This window comes from Vulpes vulpes, chromosome 12 (assembly GCF_048418805.1).
Source record: "Vulpes vulpes isolate BD-2025 chromosome 12, VulVul3, whole genome shotgun sequence".
Lineage (NCBI taxonomy): Eukaryota > Metazoa > Chordata > Mammalia > Carnivora > Canidae > Vulpes > Vulpes vulpes.
Window position 1 is genome coordinate 6,153,071 of NC_132791.1, and position 14,968 is coordinate 6,168,038.

General features: G+C 52.6%; 1 protein-coding gene across 36 annotated transcripts in view; it reads right to left on the reverse strand.

The window, feature by feature from the left end:
- Window positions 1–7,611: 7,611 nt before the first annotated feature.
- Window positions 7,612–14,968, reverse strand: part of ZNF618 (zinc finger protein 618) — a 179,072-nt gene continuing 171,715 nt past the window's right edge. For all 36 annotated transcript variants that reach the window (XM_072727620.1, XM_072727617.1, XM_072727618.1 and 33 more), the window contains 2 exons: window positions 10,104–10,205; window positions 7,612–9,256 (listed from right to left, as the gene is read on the reverse strand). In XM_072727620.1, coding sequence (XP_072583721.1) covers window positions 7,740–9,256; window positions 10,104–10,205 — 1,619 coding nt within the window. In that variant the 3' untranslated portion in view covers window positions 7,612–7,739. The remainder of the gene's footprint in view (window positions 9,257–10,103; window positions 10,206–14,968) is intronic.

Sequence of the window (14,968 nt, forward strand, 5' to 3'; positions counted from 1 at the left end):
AAGGGGGCGACTGCGGGAGCCCCGAGCGGAGCCGGGCCCCGAGGCAGCAGCAGGCCCGCGGCTGGGGCAGGCGCCCCTCCCGGGGGAGACCAGCGCCCGAGGGGCCGTCCTGGGCCACGAGCCCACGGGCTGGAGTCCCGCGGGGAAGGACGGAGGGAGGGGACGAGCCCCGGGGCAGGGACGAGGACTGCGGAAGGCCGGGCGGCCCGCTGGGCCGGACCCCACGAAGACCCCCGCGTCCCCTGAAGGCCCAGGCCTGGGCTTCCAGCCGCCAACAGAGGCCGGTCCCGAGGACGGTGCCGGTCACAGGCCACCGCCAGGCCTCTCGGGCAGGACACAGGCGAGGCGCTCGGGGAAGAGACAGGCTCTCCGCCCGAACCGAGGTCACCTGTCCTACGGCCGGCCTGTCCCCCGCCCCCGCGCGCCGCACAGACCAGCGCTGGCCACCTGCCGCTGGGAGGTGCGGTGCTGGCTCGTCAGGGATGTTTTTGTAATCCCGTGGTTCCTGGGGAGTCTCACCTTAACGGTACTGGTCACACCTGTCACCAAATCCAGGGCTGCTTAGTAACGTCCCCTCCACGGCCCGAGGCTGGCCCTTGGGCCGCGGGGAGGTCTGGGCCGCGCCCTGGGCCCTCTGGCACCGCGACGCCGAGCTCCCGGCTCCCGGGGCAGGGCCTGTTCAGCCGCCAGGACTCCCCACTTGTCTTGCCCCGCGTGGGACCTCCCTGAGGACACGCCAGCCGCTCCTGCGAGAGGTCCCCGCGGTCCACATCGCAGGCATCGCCCATGGGAAGGCCCACATCCCCCGCGAGGGGCCCGGCCTGCAGCCCGCAGCCTGCTCCCCGTGCTCCCCGTGCTCCCGGGGCAGCTGATGGGCCACGAAGCACGCCCTGCCCGGGGAGAGCGCGGTGGCCGAGGCAAGACAGTGGGCCTTGGGGCGGAGCGTCGGACAGCGCACACCCGCTGGGTCTCAGGGGTCACCCTTGTGGCCCCTCAGGCCCTGCTCGCCTTCTGGTGGCATCTTCTCTCCTCGGACTTGCCCTCAGCTCGACTGGAAGCACCGATGTGTGCGTGTCTGGGTGTGAGGCTCTGGGTGAGGCCCGTGAAGTCCGCCCAGGCCGGTGCCCCGAAGCACACGCGTGTGGGTCACAGGCGTCATCCAAGGCTGCTGGGTACAGGGTCACGAGGGGCAAACAGTGGACATGAGGGACTCAGGTCAAGCTCACCCTCTTCCCTGGGCCGATGGTCTCCGCAAGCAAGGCCCCGTGGGCTGAGCCGGGTTCGGCTAGGGGCTGACCCCCAGGCCCGCCGTGTCCCTGGGCACCGACTCCGGCCCGGTCACGCCCAGGGGCCCCGCTCCTCACTGGGTGACATGGCCCCACGCCAAACCCAAGAAAGACCACCACACACCACCATCTTCCTAAAGGTTGTTTTATTGTAAAACCATAAATACAACACCGACATGAAATCATTTAAGTAACTGATCCTCTCTAACCATTAAAAGGATGTCTTTTTGCCTTGGCATCAACCAACTGGGAAATAATGTTGCAAGAATTCGGGGGGGTTGGGGGGTGAATTCTGGGCTAGGGCTTTTGGCGATTTAAGGAACCAAGTGGAACCTTCCTCTTCTTCCTGGGAATGGCCCACTTTCGGACGAGAACAGACAGGTAAAAACAGCAACATTTAAACAGCTCAGTTTTAAATTTTATTACTCTGTAAAAATCTTTTTTTTTCTTTTCTTCTTTTTTTCCTGTTCCTTTCCTCCATTTGACATCAGAAAAAGTTTTAAACATCACGAAACTGATTTTGGCTGTAAATGGAGATAACGGTACCAAAACAAAGTGAAACGAAAAACCCAAAGGACAAACAGAAAACCCTAAATAAACCCTCAAGTTTGGTCTCGGGGGTTTTACAGATCACAAGAACCGTCAACTCAACCCCCATGCAACGTGACTCCTTGGAGAGCTGTTGGATCCACACCAACGACACAGGAGACCGCAAACAACGTCTTTTGTTAATTAACACAGCAAGGGTGACACTAGGTAACTTTTTTTTTTTAAATACAGTACATGGTACACAGAGTCCCAAGATGGCCCTGCATAAACCCCTCGTGGAGACTGGAGCCAAGCACTGGCTGTTTATAAAAATATTGTGTTGCTACAAAAGTATAAATTAATGCTACCGGTATTAAGAAATATTAAACACATAAAACTTATAAGGATTAAGAAAAATATTCATTAATACCTGTAGAAAACTCTGGCCTAAAAAAGATATTTTTTTTTGTGTTTGTTTTTTTGTAAATTTTTTTTTGTATTTTTTTTTTTTTAAGATGACTTGAGTTTCTTGCACTCGGAGAGAGAGAGAGAGAGAGAGAGACACAGTCAGATGTGCCCATGGTATTGCCTAGAACGTCTTAACTACTGAGAAAGGACGGGGGTGCACGCACGTGGTTACTGAGCGGGGCGCGGGAGGGAGGGGCGCCAAGGCTTTCTCGAGATTTACCTGATGTGAAAGAATCACCGATGTGACGTTGCGGAGGTGGGGAGGGGGGTAAGAGAAAGAAAAAGGATCAGAAAACAACCGAAAATAATTTACGCTTTTTAAAAAATATCTCTGCTTCGGGTGGTTGTACAAAATGATTTCCTGATGCTTGGGATCTGAATGGCCCCGGACGCGCCGCCCGGCGGGTCCCCTCTGTCCTGGCCGGCGAGTCCTGGCCCCACCTGGGCCCCCGAGCTGGCTCGCCGCCCGGAACCGGGCCACCGTGGGAGGGCCCCGGGCGGGGACCGGCTGGCACCTGGGCTGCGGGAGGAGGCCTCCTCCGGCCGGTCTCGGACCCCCGGTCTCTGCCAGCCTGGGCTTCAGGAAGCGCCCAGGGATCCCAGGCCCCTGAGGTTGCGGACAAGGCTGGGCTGTGCCCCTTAAGGAACTTTGGTTCGAAGAGTCAAGGTGCCCGGTGGGGATGCGCGGGTCCGTAAGGACCCTCGGGGGTCCCGGTGCGGACGCCCAGCTGCAGACCTAGCAGATCCTCCTCTGTGCGGAGCTGGATCTTGAAAGTGACACCCGGGGTGGCGGCGACAGCGGCGGGGACGTGAATGTAGCAGACAGTGCCCTACGGATCTTCACCCTCATCGGAGCGGGAGCAGGTGCCTCCTCGCCCAGAAAGCACGGGGCCCTCCAGGGAGAGGCGGGCCTCTGCTGACCACGGGCCTCACACCCAAGGGAGAGAGGAAGAAAAACAGAATGACGGCAACAAACTCCTCCAGGAAACCCTGAAGAGGGGAACCCAGGAGGGAAACATAAGAGGGAAAAAAAAACAAACAACCACAACACCGTATCATTGGTTCACCATAACTGGCCTAGCAAACATTAGCCACAGTGAAGAGCGGGGTAGGCCCAGCTGGATCCGGGGGGCCGAGCCAGGAGCCCCCGCCTACCGTCTCCAGGGGGGACACCCCGAGCCCGACTCCGCCTCTCTGGGGGCTCCCCGCCAGGTGCATCCCGGGGACACGGGCGTTGCCGCCGTCCCCAAGGCCCAGGGCGCCCCCTCTTCCCGTCTCTGCGAGCACATCATCATGGTGACAACCTCCAGGCACGGTCCCTTCTGGGCCGCTTCTCACGGGACCTCCCTTCTCCATCCGCACCCCAGCTTCCTCGCAAACCTTGCTTGGGAACGTGCACCCTCGAGGGTGTGTGCTGCGGCCCGGACGTCTCTCCAGGTGCCCAAGGGGTCCAGGCCGAGCCAGGCAGAAGCAGGTGGCCTCGTGCAAGCACGGGGCGGGGGGGGGGGGGCTTCGGAAGGCAGAGGTTCGGCTTCACAGTGGAAAACACGCCTTGCAGAGTTTTTCCCTGGTGTGTCTTGAAAGTGCAGGAGATAAAGGAGCAAACTCAAGGGGAGAACACTTGGCAGCTTACGGACCCGGTGTAAAAAGGAAGTCCTTCCTCGGACGGTTCTCTCCTCCAGGAAACCTTCGGCCCCTGTCCCCACGGAGGGCCAATCCCAACACCAACCGGAGGCCATCAGGGGGCCAAGCCTCCTTGCTCGCAGACGGGGCAGCGGCTTTCTGTGCCCTGGACGCCCCAAGGGGAAGCACCGGCAGGGGCCGCTTAGCTCAAGTGGCCCTCCTGTTTCTGTTTCCTGGTTTCTGACCACTATCTGAGGCTTGGCTGCTGGGCCCGGGCCCGGGCCCAGGGAGGGAAGAACAGTGTTGGGACAAGAGCATCTGTGCCCAGCCTTGCTCACAACGACCACCCAGAAGGCTGCAGTCCTTGGCCTGGGATTTGGAGGTGGGGGGGGGGGGGGGGGAGTGTGGTGGGCGGGGGGGTGAAGCCAGTGGATGTGAGATGAGGGGAGAACACCCTGCAGGATGGAGGGGGTGTTCTCTCCATCTCCCCTCTGGGGTCCACCTATGTCAAAACAAGACCATTTCTGTCTTGGGAATGGCTTGAGGCGAGCTGTGTCCGAGCCAGCAGAAGACCACAGAGCGGCCGAGAACACGGCAGAAACGGCCCCATCCCCTGGTCTGCTGGCAACTGAGGGCCTGCAGTGGGAAGTCCCATTGTGGTCACAGAACCGGGGAGCAGGACACATCCTCCTGACGGTCGGCGCCAGGGGATGTGCCGGGAGATGAGATGAAGAGTCTACCTCAATCCTTTGGCTAAACTAGAATCTGGATCAGGTGGCTATTGCTGGAAACGAGGGGCCGCCAGTGGCTGGACCTGTGAGATCTTTGGGTTTTACTAAGCGGTTCACTGCAGCGAGATCTGCACTCTGGGAACTGCCTGTGTGAGAAAGCCGACCGTAGGGGCACCCTGATGCAGCCTTTCCTGTCGGTGACGCCCAGTTTCTGGGGAACCGGCGGCTGCAAGAGACAGAGGACCGCCTGCCACCTTGTCACCGTATCTGGATGGGGCCAGCCCCACGAGGCAGCTTCCAGGGCGCCCAGTGGCGTCTACCTTCTACCTGCAGAGCAAGCCAAGCCCGGAGGGTTGAACGGAGGTGGGGAGGAAGAAGAGAACGGGGGTGACACCGATAACTCGACACCCAGAGTGTAACTAGACGGACTTGAGTTTTCATTCTGGAGGGCAGATGTGCCCGCGTCCCCACGAGACTGCGAGTGCTCTAACTGCACGTCCGGGCTCGGCCTCCCATGGCTTTGCAACAAAGAGAAAGGTCTGTTTCCTGACCTACTGGCCCAACAATGGGGTGTCGCCAGAACAGCCCTGCTCCCACCAACCACACAGCGTGGGCAGCTCTGGTCCCTCCTCGTGTGGTTCCAAGTGCCAGGTCGAGGGCTGCTCCCCAGCAGCAAAGCAAAACAGCTGTCACTGGGCAACCCTGCAGCCACCTTCCAGAACGTCCGCAAAGGTTGGATCAAAGGGTATGCGGATGCTCCCACGCTCTCTAGAAAGTGACAGCAGGTGACTGTCCAGCGCAGATGGAGGCTCCTCTGGTGGTGTGATCCCGGCTGGAAACGTGGGGGAAATCTCTAGAACTTCTCCAGGAGAGGCAAGGGCACACTGGTTCCTGAGACCACCGCCTGCTGGAGCGAGGGTGCCACGGCCCGTTCTGACACATTTCAGTATGTCCGAGACTTGGAGGGAAAAGCTGGGTCAGTTCTCATGAGGTGACTCGAGCAGGCACGGCCCCCAGGGACACCGTTCTGGTCTACAGTCCTGAGCCTTTTCGAGTTTTTGAGCCAGCTTGACTGCCCGAGCTGCCACGAGCCGAGGAGGGGGCTGTTGTACAGTGCTTTTTGGAGTCGAGGTATCTCACTGCTAAGTAATGCTTTGTTTCCAGGAAGGGATGGAGCGGACTTAAGTCAACCCTCAAAATGGTAAAACGTGCCTTTGCCAAGGAGCCCTCCACGATGGGGCTGTTCTTAGCCCGAAGCCCTCGGTTTAACCATCTATCCCCCAGCCATGGGCACTGGAGAGTGGGGGGCCACGGGGCCACCAGCACATTACTCATGGGGCTGGGGGTGGGGGCTTGGGGTGGCGTGCTGACCCCGACAGGACCACCACCTCTGGGAGGGCAGAGGGGCCACCGTCTTGGCATCTGGACCGAGTGTGTAGAACCTGAACTGCTCACGGAGAGCAAAGCCATCTTGCACAGCCTGAAGTTCAGTGTGGCCTGATGCCATTCCCCCCTCAAGACGACAACTGTTTGGCCCGCAAGGCACCATGCTCAACTACGTCGTGGAAGGAGGCTCAGGTGGGGGGGGGAGTCCCCCCCAACAGGGCGTGGGCCAGAGAATGACCAGAACCCCCGGGGGCCCCGGGGAGGGGGAGGGGAGAGGGGCCGTGGGTCTGAGGTGAGACGGACATGAACACGGATGGACACGGGAGTCCCTGCTGAGCTGGAAGCGTCGGTGGTGTGGCGAGTAGTGTAATGCACTCTGGGTACAGAAGTCAGACATTCGCGGTACCAGACACAGCAAACCAGGAGGGCGGCTCCTGCGCGTACATTCAGGAGAACTCCCGAGCCACATGCGGCCCCTACGGCTTCCACCGAACCCCGCGTCTGTGAAACGTGTGACGCCAACCCCACTCCTGGTTTCCAAACAGCAAAGCCGAGTTGGTGGTCTCGGCTGTTCGAATACATGAAAATGGGCCTGTACAGGGAGGGCTGATAAAAACCTCAGGCTACTGAATATACCACTGAGATGAGCTAGTTTACAGTGTGATTTGAGGAACAAAAAGGGCAACTGAGGAAAAAAACAAACGAACAAAAAACCTCCAAAATATAAGTTACAGACATTCAGTGCCTCCTAGCAGAGTCTAAAATCAAATCTGGAAAGAAAACAAAAAAAAAAGGTAAAAACTGCTAAAACGTTAGGAAAAAAACATTATTAAGGAGTGGAGACGGTCTCTATACTTCTTTAAAAAATGTCTTTTTTTTCCTATCTTATATTAAAAAGCAAAAAGTCAGCTTTATATTCTTAAAGTCTCCTTTCCTGATTTGGGGAGATAGATAGGTGTGTTTCTAAGGCGGCTGCCCCGGGAACACCCGTGGGTGTCTCGAAGGCAACAGCTCAATGCCCTGAAGGTGAACGAGAACTAAGTCCAGTGCAGAAACTGTCCATCTGATGCAGTTTGGAGAATCCATGGCAGAGCAGCCGGGGCGGGGTGGGTGCAGGAGGGGGTGCGGGGGCGGGGAGGGGCGGGGGGGGTGCACGGGGTCAAGGACAGAGAGCGTCAAGTCACTTCAGATCTCAGCTGCCTGAACGTTTTACAACATCAGCTTCCTACCAATCTGCACACCTGAAAACGGAGTCTTTCGAGCCCCCTCACTGAGAAAAGGAGGTGAAGCGTCTTCCCTCTTTCCCACTCAGCTTTCCTGACACACCTGGCTTAATGCACACGTGCCCACGGGCAGGTGTATGTGCACGCACCAGGGTTGCGTGAGTGTGTGTGTGTGCATGGGTGCGTGAGGCTGCGGCGGCCCCACAGGTGAGCACAGGGCCCCCGCGCCCCACACCGCACACCCACGGCGCGCGTGCTCGGACGCATCCGCACACGGGCGGGCGGGCGTGCACACACACACATGCACGCACACACTGAAAAAGCACTTAAGTTTCCAGGGGGGCGTTTATAATGAGGTCCACAGTGTTTAGAACTTAAATTCCTTTTCTTTGTTTGCGACAGTGTTGTGTGTGTGTGTGTTTGTGGGGTTTTTTTTTCTAACGTTTCTCTTCCTTCTTTTTTCTCTTCTTTTCTCTTCTTAGTGTTCTGAAGTCTTAAAGCATGTTGGATTTCAGAAACATGAGTTTATTCATATCTTCTGGACTGAGCAGTCGCCTCCTCTTGATCAGAAGGGCTTGCTCACACATATTTACACACCCGCTCCTGGCCCCCACGGCCGGAACCGCAAGCAGCCAGAAGGCCAGCTTGGCGAGTTTCGTGTGCTTCTGGGTAACGCACGACCAGTACTGGAAGAGATCAGGGGTGGCCTGGAAGAGGGGCTCCTGCAGGTAATCGTACACTTCGTTTTTCCCGAGCCGATCGTCTTCCTGAGCTGCGGGGTTCTCGCCCGTGGCGGAGCGGGGCTTCTTGGCCGTGGGCTCGAAGTCGGCCTCCTCGGTCCAGGACTCCTTCACCTCGTTGATGAGCTCACACACCTTGCCGATGATCTCCTCGTGCTGGTAGGGCGGGACGGGCCGCAGCTTCTGCTGCGGGTCCAGGATCATGGCCACCTTGTGTGCCGGGTGCACCTTGAAGTTCTCCTTGAGGGCCTCCAGGAAGAGGTGGCACAGCTTGCTGACGGTGCCCGCGTCGTTGGCCTTGGCCGTGAACAGCTTCTCCAGCCTGACGTAGGTGGGCAGCACCAGCTGCAGGGTGGGCTGGCTCTCGTTGCTCAGCTCGATGACCGCCTGCTTTACGGGCGTCAGGATGGCCGCCAGGTTGCTGAGCAGATGCTTGTTGAGGCTCTGGATGAGGTTCATCTTCTTGGCGCGGCTGTAGAACTCGCAGATCTGCTCGTAGCGCTCATGCACCAGCAGCAGCGAGTCCGTGACCGAGTTCCAGCAGGGCGGCGGCGAGGTCTCCTCCAGCGACCCGAAGGTCTCCTTTGCCAGGCCCGTGGAGCCCGCCAGGTCCTCGCACACGTTGAGCAGCTCGATGACCTCGTGCATGCTGCGGGCCTGCAGCGTCCGCTTGCTCAGCACGCTCTGCACCACCGAGTTCAAGGCACAGGCTGAGCAGCGAAGGCACATGCCGGCCTTGGAGAAGGCAGACGCGCTCACCCGGCAGTCCGTCACGTACACCGTCCTGATCTCCGACATCACGAACTCCGACAACACGTTCTGCACCCAGTGGTGCACCAGGTCGCCGCTGTCGCGAATGTCCGCGCCCTTCACGCCCAGCACGTAGCTCTTGATGTGGTTGCCCTCGGCTTGGTAGGCCGTGAGGATGTAGCACGAGTCGGGGCCAACGCTCTGCGAGTGGCAGGTGACCCCAATGCCCAGGCAGGCGTTGCTGCCCAGGGCGCACGTCACCTTCACCTTCACCTGGTTGTACATGCGTGGCAGGTGCTTTAGCGCCAGTGTGTTGAAGTTGCCCAGGATCTCCGTGACCGAGAAGGCCCCATAGCGGGCGCCACTGTCCACCAGCGTCTGGGCCAGTTTCAGGAACTCCTTCCCACTCACCACGCTCAGCGCACCCAGGTCGGCGCACATGACTCTCAGCAGCCGCTCTGCGATATTTTGCCGCTCCTTCTCCGGGATCATGCTGTTGGGTGTTAAACCGCTGCTCATGGCTGGCAGGGGACACAGAGAGAGATGTGATTAAACCCAGCACCAGGGGTGCCTGGGTGGCTCAGTTGGTTAAGCATCTGCCTTCGGTTCAGGTCATGATCCCAGGGTCCTGGGTTCGAGCCCCACATGGGGTTCCCTGCAGCTCCCCCCCTTGTGCTCTCTTGTTCCTTATCTTTCTGTCAAATAAAACCTTAGAAAGAAAAACCTGGCATCTGAGGTTCCTTTGTCTGGCAGCAGCCTACTACTCTAAGCATCTGGCATTAGGATTTATGGGGAGGTTTCATCTTGCACACAAACTGGTGGTGCTGGTGGTCTTTAACACGTGACTCTCATGGAGTAACACTCTAGGGTTGACTAGCAATGCCTGCCATGAGCATGGGACTAGAACATAAGGGTACGTATGCAACACACTTGCTGCGTGTATCAGGCACCTAGACTTTAGAAGCCAACTGGTCCAACTTCTTTCTCAACATGGGAACTGCCTGCCTCTAATAAAGGACTCTCTAGTGAATAAAATAAATGAGGCCACAGCATCTTAAGAAAGAGCACCCAAGAGAAATTGTGGAGAGTGGGTTCCACTTCTGACCATCACTAAATATGGGCTCTCTGACCACAAAAAGATCACCTCCTCTCCCTGGGCTTCCTTCTGCCCGTCCAGTGAGGTCACAATTCCCACGGATGAGGTCTTAGGTATATAAGAGCTTCGCATGCGGTCTTGTATCACCACGAGAGGCACAGGCGGTGGGATTGGGGGTGGGGGAGGGCAGAAGGGAGCGACTGGAGCCGGGGCTAGAGGAGCAGGGGGCAGACCTCTGTGAGACCCTGGGCCCTGGCCTGGGAGAGACCTACTGTTGTTGGCGCTGTTCCTCTGGGCCTGGGGTTTCCACTTCTCTTCTACGACAGCAGGTGGTGATCGGGACTGGTTGGAGGCGATGTTGTTCTCGTTGTCCGCTGCGGATACAAAGGGGACAGCGTGGGACCCTGTTGCGCAAGAGGCCCGCCAACAAACAAAACAAGAACTACAGCATGGCGGGTGAAGTCCAAACAAGGCCTCTAGGACTCAGGCCTGGGTCCAAATCCTGGCTCCTGCTCAGGAAGCCATATTATGCTTGCAAAGCCCCCACGGTGTCACTTGAGAAAATGCAGATGAGCACATGGATGTGACACACGTGCCAGAAGGACCGACCAGAGAAAATGCAAGGAAAGGCTGGAGCGCAGGGCCAGGTGCACAGTAAGCACTCGGGGGTGGGAACCGCTGCCCTGGAGTCTACCTGGGGAGCCCCACACCCACACACAACCACATGTTCCAGCTCAGAAATGGGCAAGGGGGATCAGTTAGCGAGTGGCCTAAGGGACCTCACATTCTCTCATTTCTCTTAAGTGTGTTTATCTTTTCAGTTTATTTACTAAAAAATTTAAAGGAAAAAGGCAAAACCAGAGCCCTAGGTGTCAGATGTGGAAACTGAAGCCCAGATACAGGTGATTTGCCCTGGATCACACAAAAAAACCAAAGGCAAGGCTGAGACAGAGATCCCGGGTCCCCTGACTCCTAATGCCTGTTCCATGCATTTTCCTAATTTTTGTTTACTTGTGCATGTGTGACTGTTTCATAAATGAATGCTACATGCCCGGCGCCTGGTGGCTCAGCTGGTTGAGCATCCAACTCTTATTTTGGCTCAGGTCATGATCTCAGGGTCATGGGATCGAGCCCCGTGTCTGGCTCTGTGCTGGCATGGAGTCTGCTTTAGATTCTCTCTCTCCCTCTGCCCTTCCCCGTCCCCAGCCTGCACTCTCTCTCTCTCTCTCTCTCTCAGAGAGAGAGAGAGAGAGAGATGATAAAATAGCACATGCCTATTCTCCTCCCTTCATGGCTACTCCTTGCCATTTTTATAGAATCATTTCTGAGTAGACATGGTCTGAGTAACATGCTTGTCATCACAAGTGACCACATGGGCTTCTGTTGTACAATTTGCCACAGGTTGCTGAACCACACACCAAGTGCTGAGTTTCTGGGCTGTTTCCAATATTACTGTTCTGCTATGAACCTACTTGCCTAATATTCTAATATCATTTCTCTGTGCTTCTGTTGTTGTGGGTTTATTTCCCTGCAACATCATCTTATAGGTAGAATCACAAATCCAAGGATATGAATAGGTCCATGACACCTGTGTGGGGTAGCCAGATATCTTCCATCCTTCTCCATTAGAGGCATCAGGCCTTGGAGGCCAAGGCCACAACTTTCATACCAAGAGAAGAGTTTTCCCCAATACGTACATGTTCAGCCCTGCAAGGCTAATTAAGAAACTCTAAGAAAAAACAAAAAGAAAACCAAGGACACCCCCCAAACAACAACAACAGAAACTCCAGGACATTCACTTGAAGGAACATATTACAATCACTAGGAAAGGTGGTTGCACAGACTGTGATAACAAAAGAAAATGCATAAGGAAAAGATCTCATCATAATTTTATACATATTGTTTATATTTGTATTTTAGACTTGCAAGTCCAGGAACAAACCAACCTACGCATCAAAGATAGAGGAAGAGGGGACTTTCACTTCCATCCATGAAGCATAACCTGCCATGGGTATTGCTCTCCATCCAGTTGCAAACAACTGTCAATCATGATACCACTGCTTTCGGACAGGTAATCCAGAAGCATGACCCCAGAAAAAGAGGAACAAATGTGCTAAGTAATACGATTGGTCCAGCTTGCCTGAAAGCAGTTTCCAAGCTGCAGCATAGGGACAGGGAGCTGGAACAGAGCCCAGTGGTCTTACTGATTTGAAGAGGCAGGAACCTAGGGAGGTCAAAGGGAGCTCGAATTTACAGATAAAGCACCAAAGAGGAGGGGGCTACCTGAAGAAAGAGCTCTGGAGACCTTTAGTAGGGTTCCCTGAAGTCTGCTGAATACTTACTCACCTGCCCAAGTGCAGAGTCAAGTTCTGCAAGGCTGGGTAAAGAATCACTAGAAAGCAGGAAGTGGGGGTGGGGAGGAAATAATTTGCATTCCCTCAACCAGAGGGAGACACCACAATGCATAAGTAATTGGGTAGGGTGGCCTCACTATGGGGCAAAATTCACCATAGATTAAGGGCTGCACTAGACCTGTCCTAGTACATTTTAAAAAAGATTTTATATACTTATTAGAAAAAAAGAGATGGAGGAAGGGAGAGAGAGAACTGAGTGGGGAGGGAGGGGCAGAGGGAGAGGGAGAAACAGACTCCCCACTCAGTAGGGACCCCAAAGGAGACCAATCCAAGGACCCCTGGATCATGGCCTGAGCTGAGGGCAGACACTTAAACAATTGAGACACCCAGGAGCCCCTCTCTGCTATAATACATTTTAAAAATAAGTCTTCAAAGTATCGAGGGGGCCCTATGTAACTAAACTGTAAACCAGAACAAAGTCCAATCCTTTTTCAAAGTCTAGCACCTAATGATATAAAAATTTGCAATGTTGATTATACAGTAAAAGTTATCAGGCATTCAAAATAGTAAGAAAATATGACCTATCAACCTGGAGAAAAACCACCCAATAGAAATAGAGCCACAAAGGACAGAGATGATGGAATTATCCAGTAAGGAGCTTACAGCAGTGGTTATAAATACCATAAATGTGCTCAAAGTCATGAAGGGAAACATGCATACCATCAGGAGAGAACTGCAAGATGTGAAAAACCCAAAGCTGAAACTAACCAACTCAAATGGAACTCGTAGATATAAAAATAAATTGTCCAGGGAAAAAACACCCCATATGTGACAAAAGATCAGGTGCCACAGAAGAAAAAAAATCAGTGGAGAAAGAGCAAGAGAACTACCTAACATGAAAAACAGAAAGGGTAAAAGGCTGAAGATGGGAAACAGAGCATGGAGACTATCAGACAGTTTCATATACATATAATTTTGAGTCCCAGGAAAAGGCAGAAAAAAATATCTGAAGAAATGGCCAGTCTTCCCAAACTGGATTAAAAATATAAGCCCAGATTCAAAAAGCTCAACTGACTCTTCTGAGTCTGACAAATAGCAAGATGGTAGATTTAAACTCGATAATATTAAATTTACATTAAATATAAACGGTCTCTACATTCCAAAGAAAAGTTAGAGATTATCATACTTAATAATAAAAAGGTACGACTCTACCATAGGTTATCTATAAGGAATCTATTTAAATATGAAGACAAGGTAAAAGGCTAAGTAAAGGTATACTATACAAATAGTAGAGAAGAAAGCTAGGGATGTTTGTGATAGTTTACAGAATAAAAAACCACACCTCAGGACAAGTAATATTACCAGGGGTAATAAGAGACCCTACACCATGACAACAGGGTCAAAATACCAAGAATAACATAATAATCCTAAATATAAATATAAATTATATATATATATATATATATATATATATATATATATCTCCACATGAAGCAAACACTGAAACAAGAAGTAGACAAACCCACAATTGTAACTGGGGATTTCAACTCTCTTCCCTGAGTAATTATTAGTTACAAATGAAGGAAAAGGACTGTACATAAATGAACAGAGAGTAGACAAGATCAAGCAGCCTAATATACATATAATTGGGTTCCCAGAAAAAGGAGGTAGGAAGAAATATAGTGAAATCACATAAATGGTCTCTGACTGTAACTGAATTAAAAATTAGAAATGAGTAACAAATAGGTCTTTGGAAAAATTGCAACTATATGCATAATAAACATCACACTTCTATAATCACACAGATAAAAAAAGTATCATAAGGGAAATTAGAAAATGGTTTGAACTTAACATTAAAATATAACCTTTCAGAGTTTATGGGATCCATCTAAAGCAGGGCATATTTCTAGCATTAAATAATTACATTAGAGGGACTCCTGCGTGGCTCAGTGGTTGAGCATCTGCCTTCAGCTCAGAGTGTGATCCCGGGTCCTGGGATCGAGTCCCACATTGGGCTCACTGCGAGGAGGCTGCTTCTCTCTCTGCCTATGTCTCTGCCTCTCTCTCTCTCTGTTTTTCTCATGAATCAATAAATAAATTTTTTAAAAATCACATTAGAAAAGAATAAAGGTTTAAAATCCGTACTATAAGCTTCCACCCTGAGAGAGATCTAAAAAGGAAAAGTAAATGGAGTCTGAAGTAAGTAGAAAAGAAATCACACAGCTAAAAGCAAAAAAGACTAAAACAGAAAATAAATACAATAGAGAAAAATAATGAAACTAAAAGCTGGTTCCTTGTAAAAATGAAGAAAAAAGGATAAACCTTGAGGCAAAAATATTTTCAAAAGAAAAAGGACACAAATTATTAGTATCAGGAATGATGGAAGGAGATATTACTATATATGCTACAGATATTAGAAAGACTGAAATGATTCAACCCCTTAAGTGAGGCAAACAAATAACCTAAAAGATACAAAATATGAAAAGTCCATTCCAGAAAAAATAGATAACCTGAAATAATCCTGTATCTATTACAGAAATTCAGTTCATAGTTAAATAACCAGTCACAAAGAAAAATCCCATTTGGGTTCACTGGAGAATCTGACCAAATATTTAAGAAAGAAGTAATATAAATTCTACACACATTATTCCAGAAAATGGAGAGGGAAGAGCATCTCTCAATTCATTTTATGAGGCTGGCATTACTCTGATCCAAAACTAGAGAAAAAAACTGCAGGAGAAGAAACTACAAACCAATATCCCTCATAAACATACACAAAAACA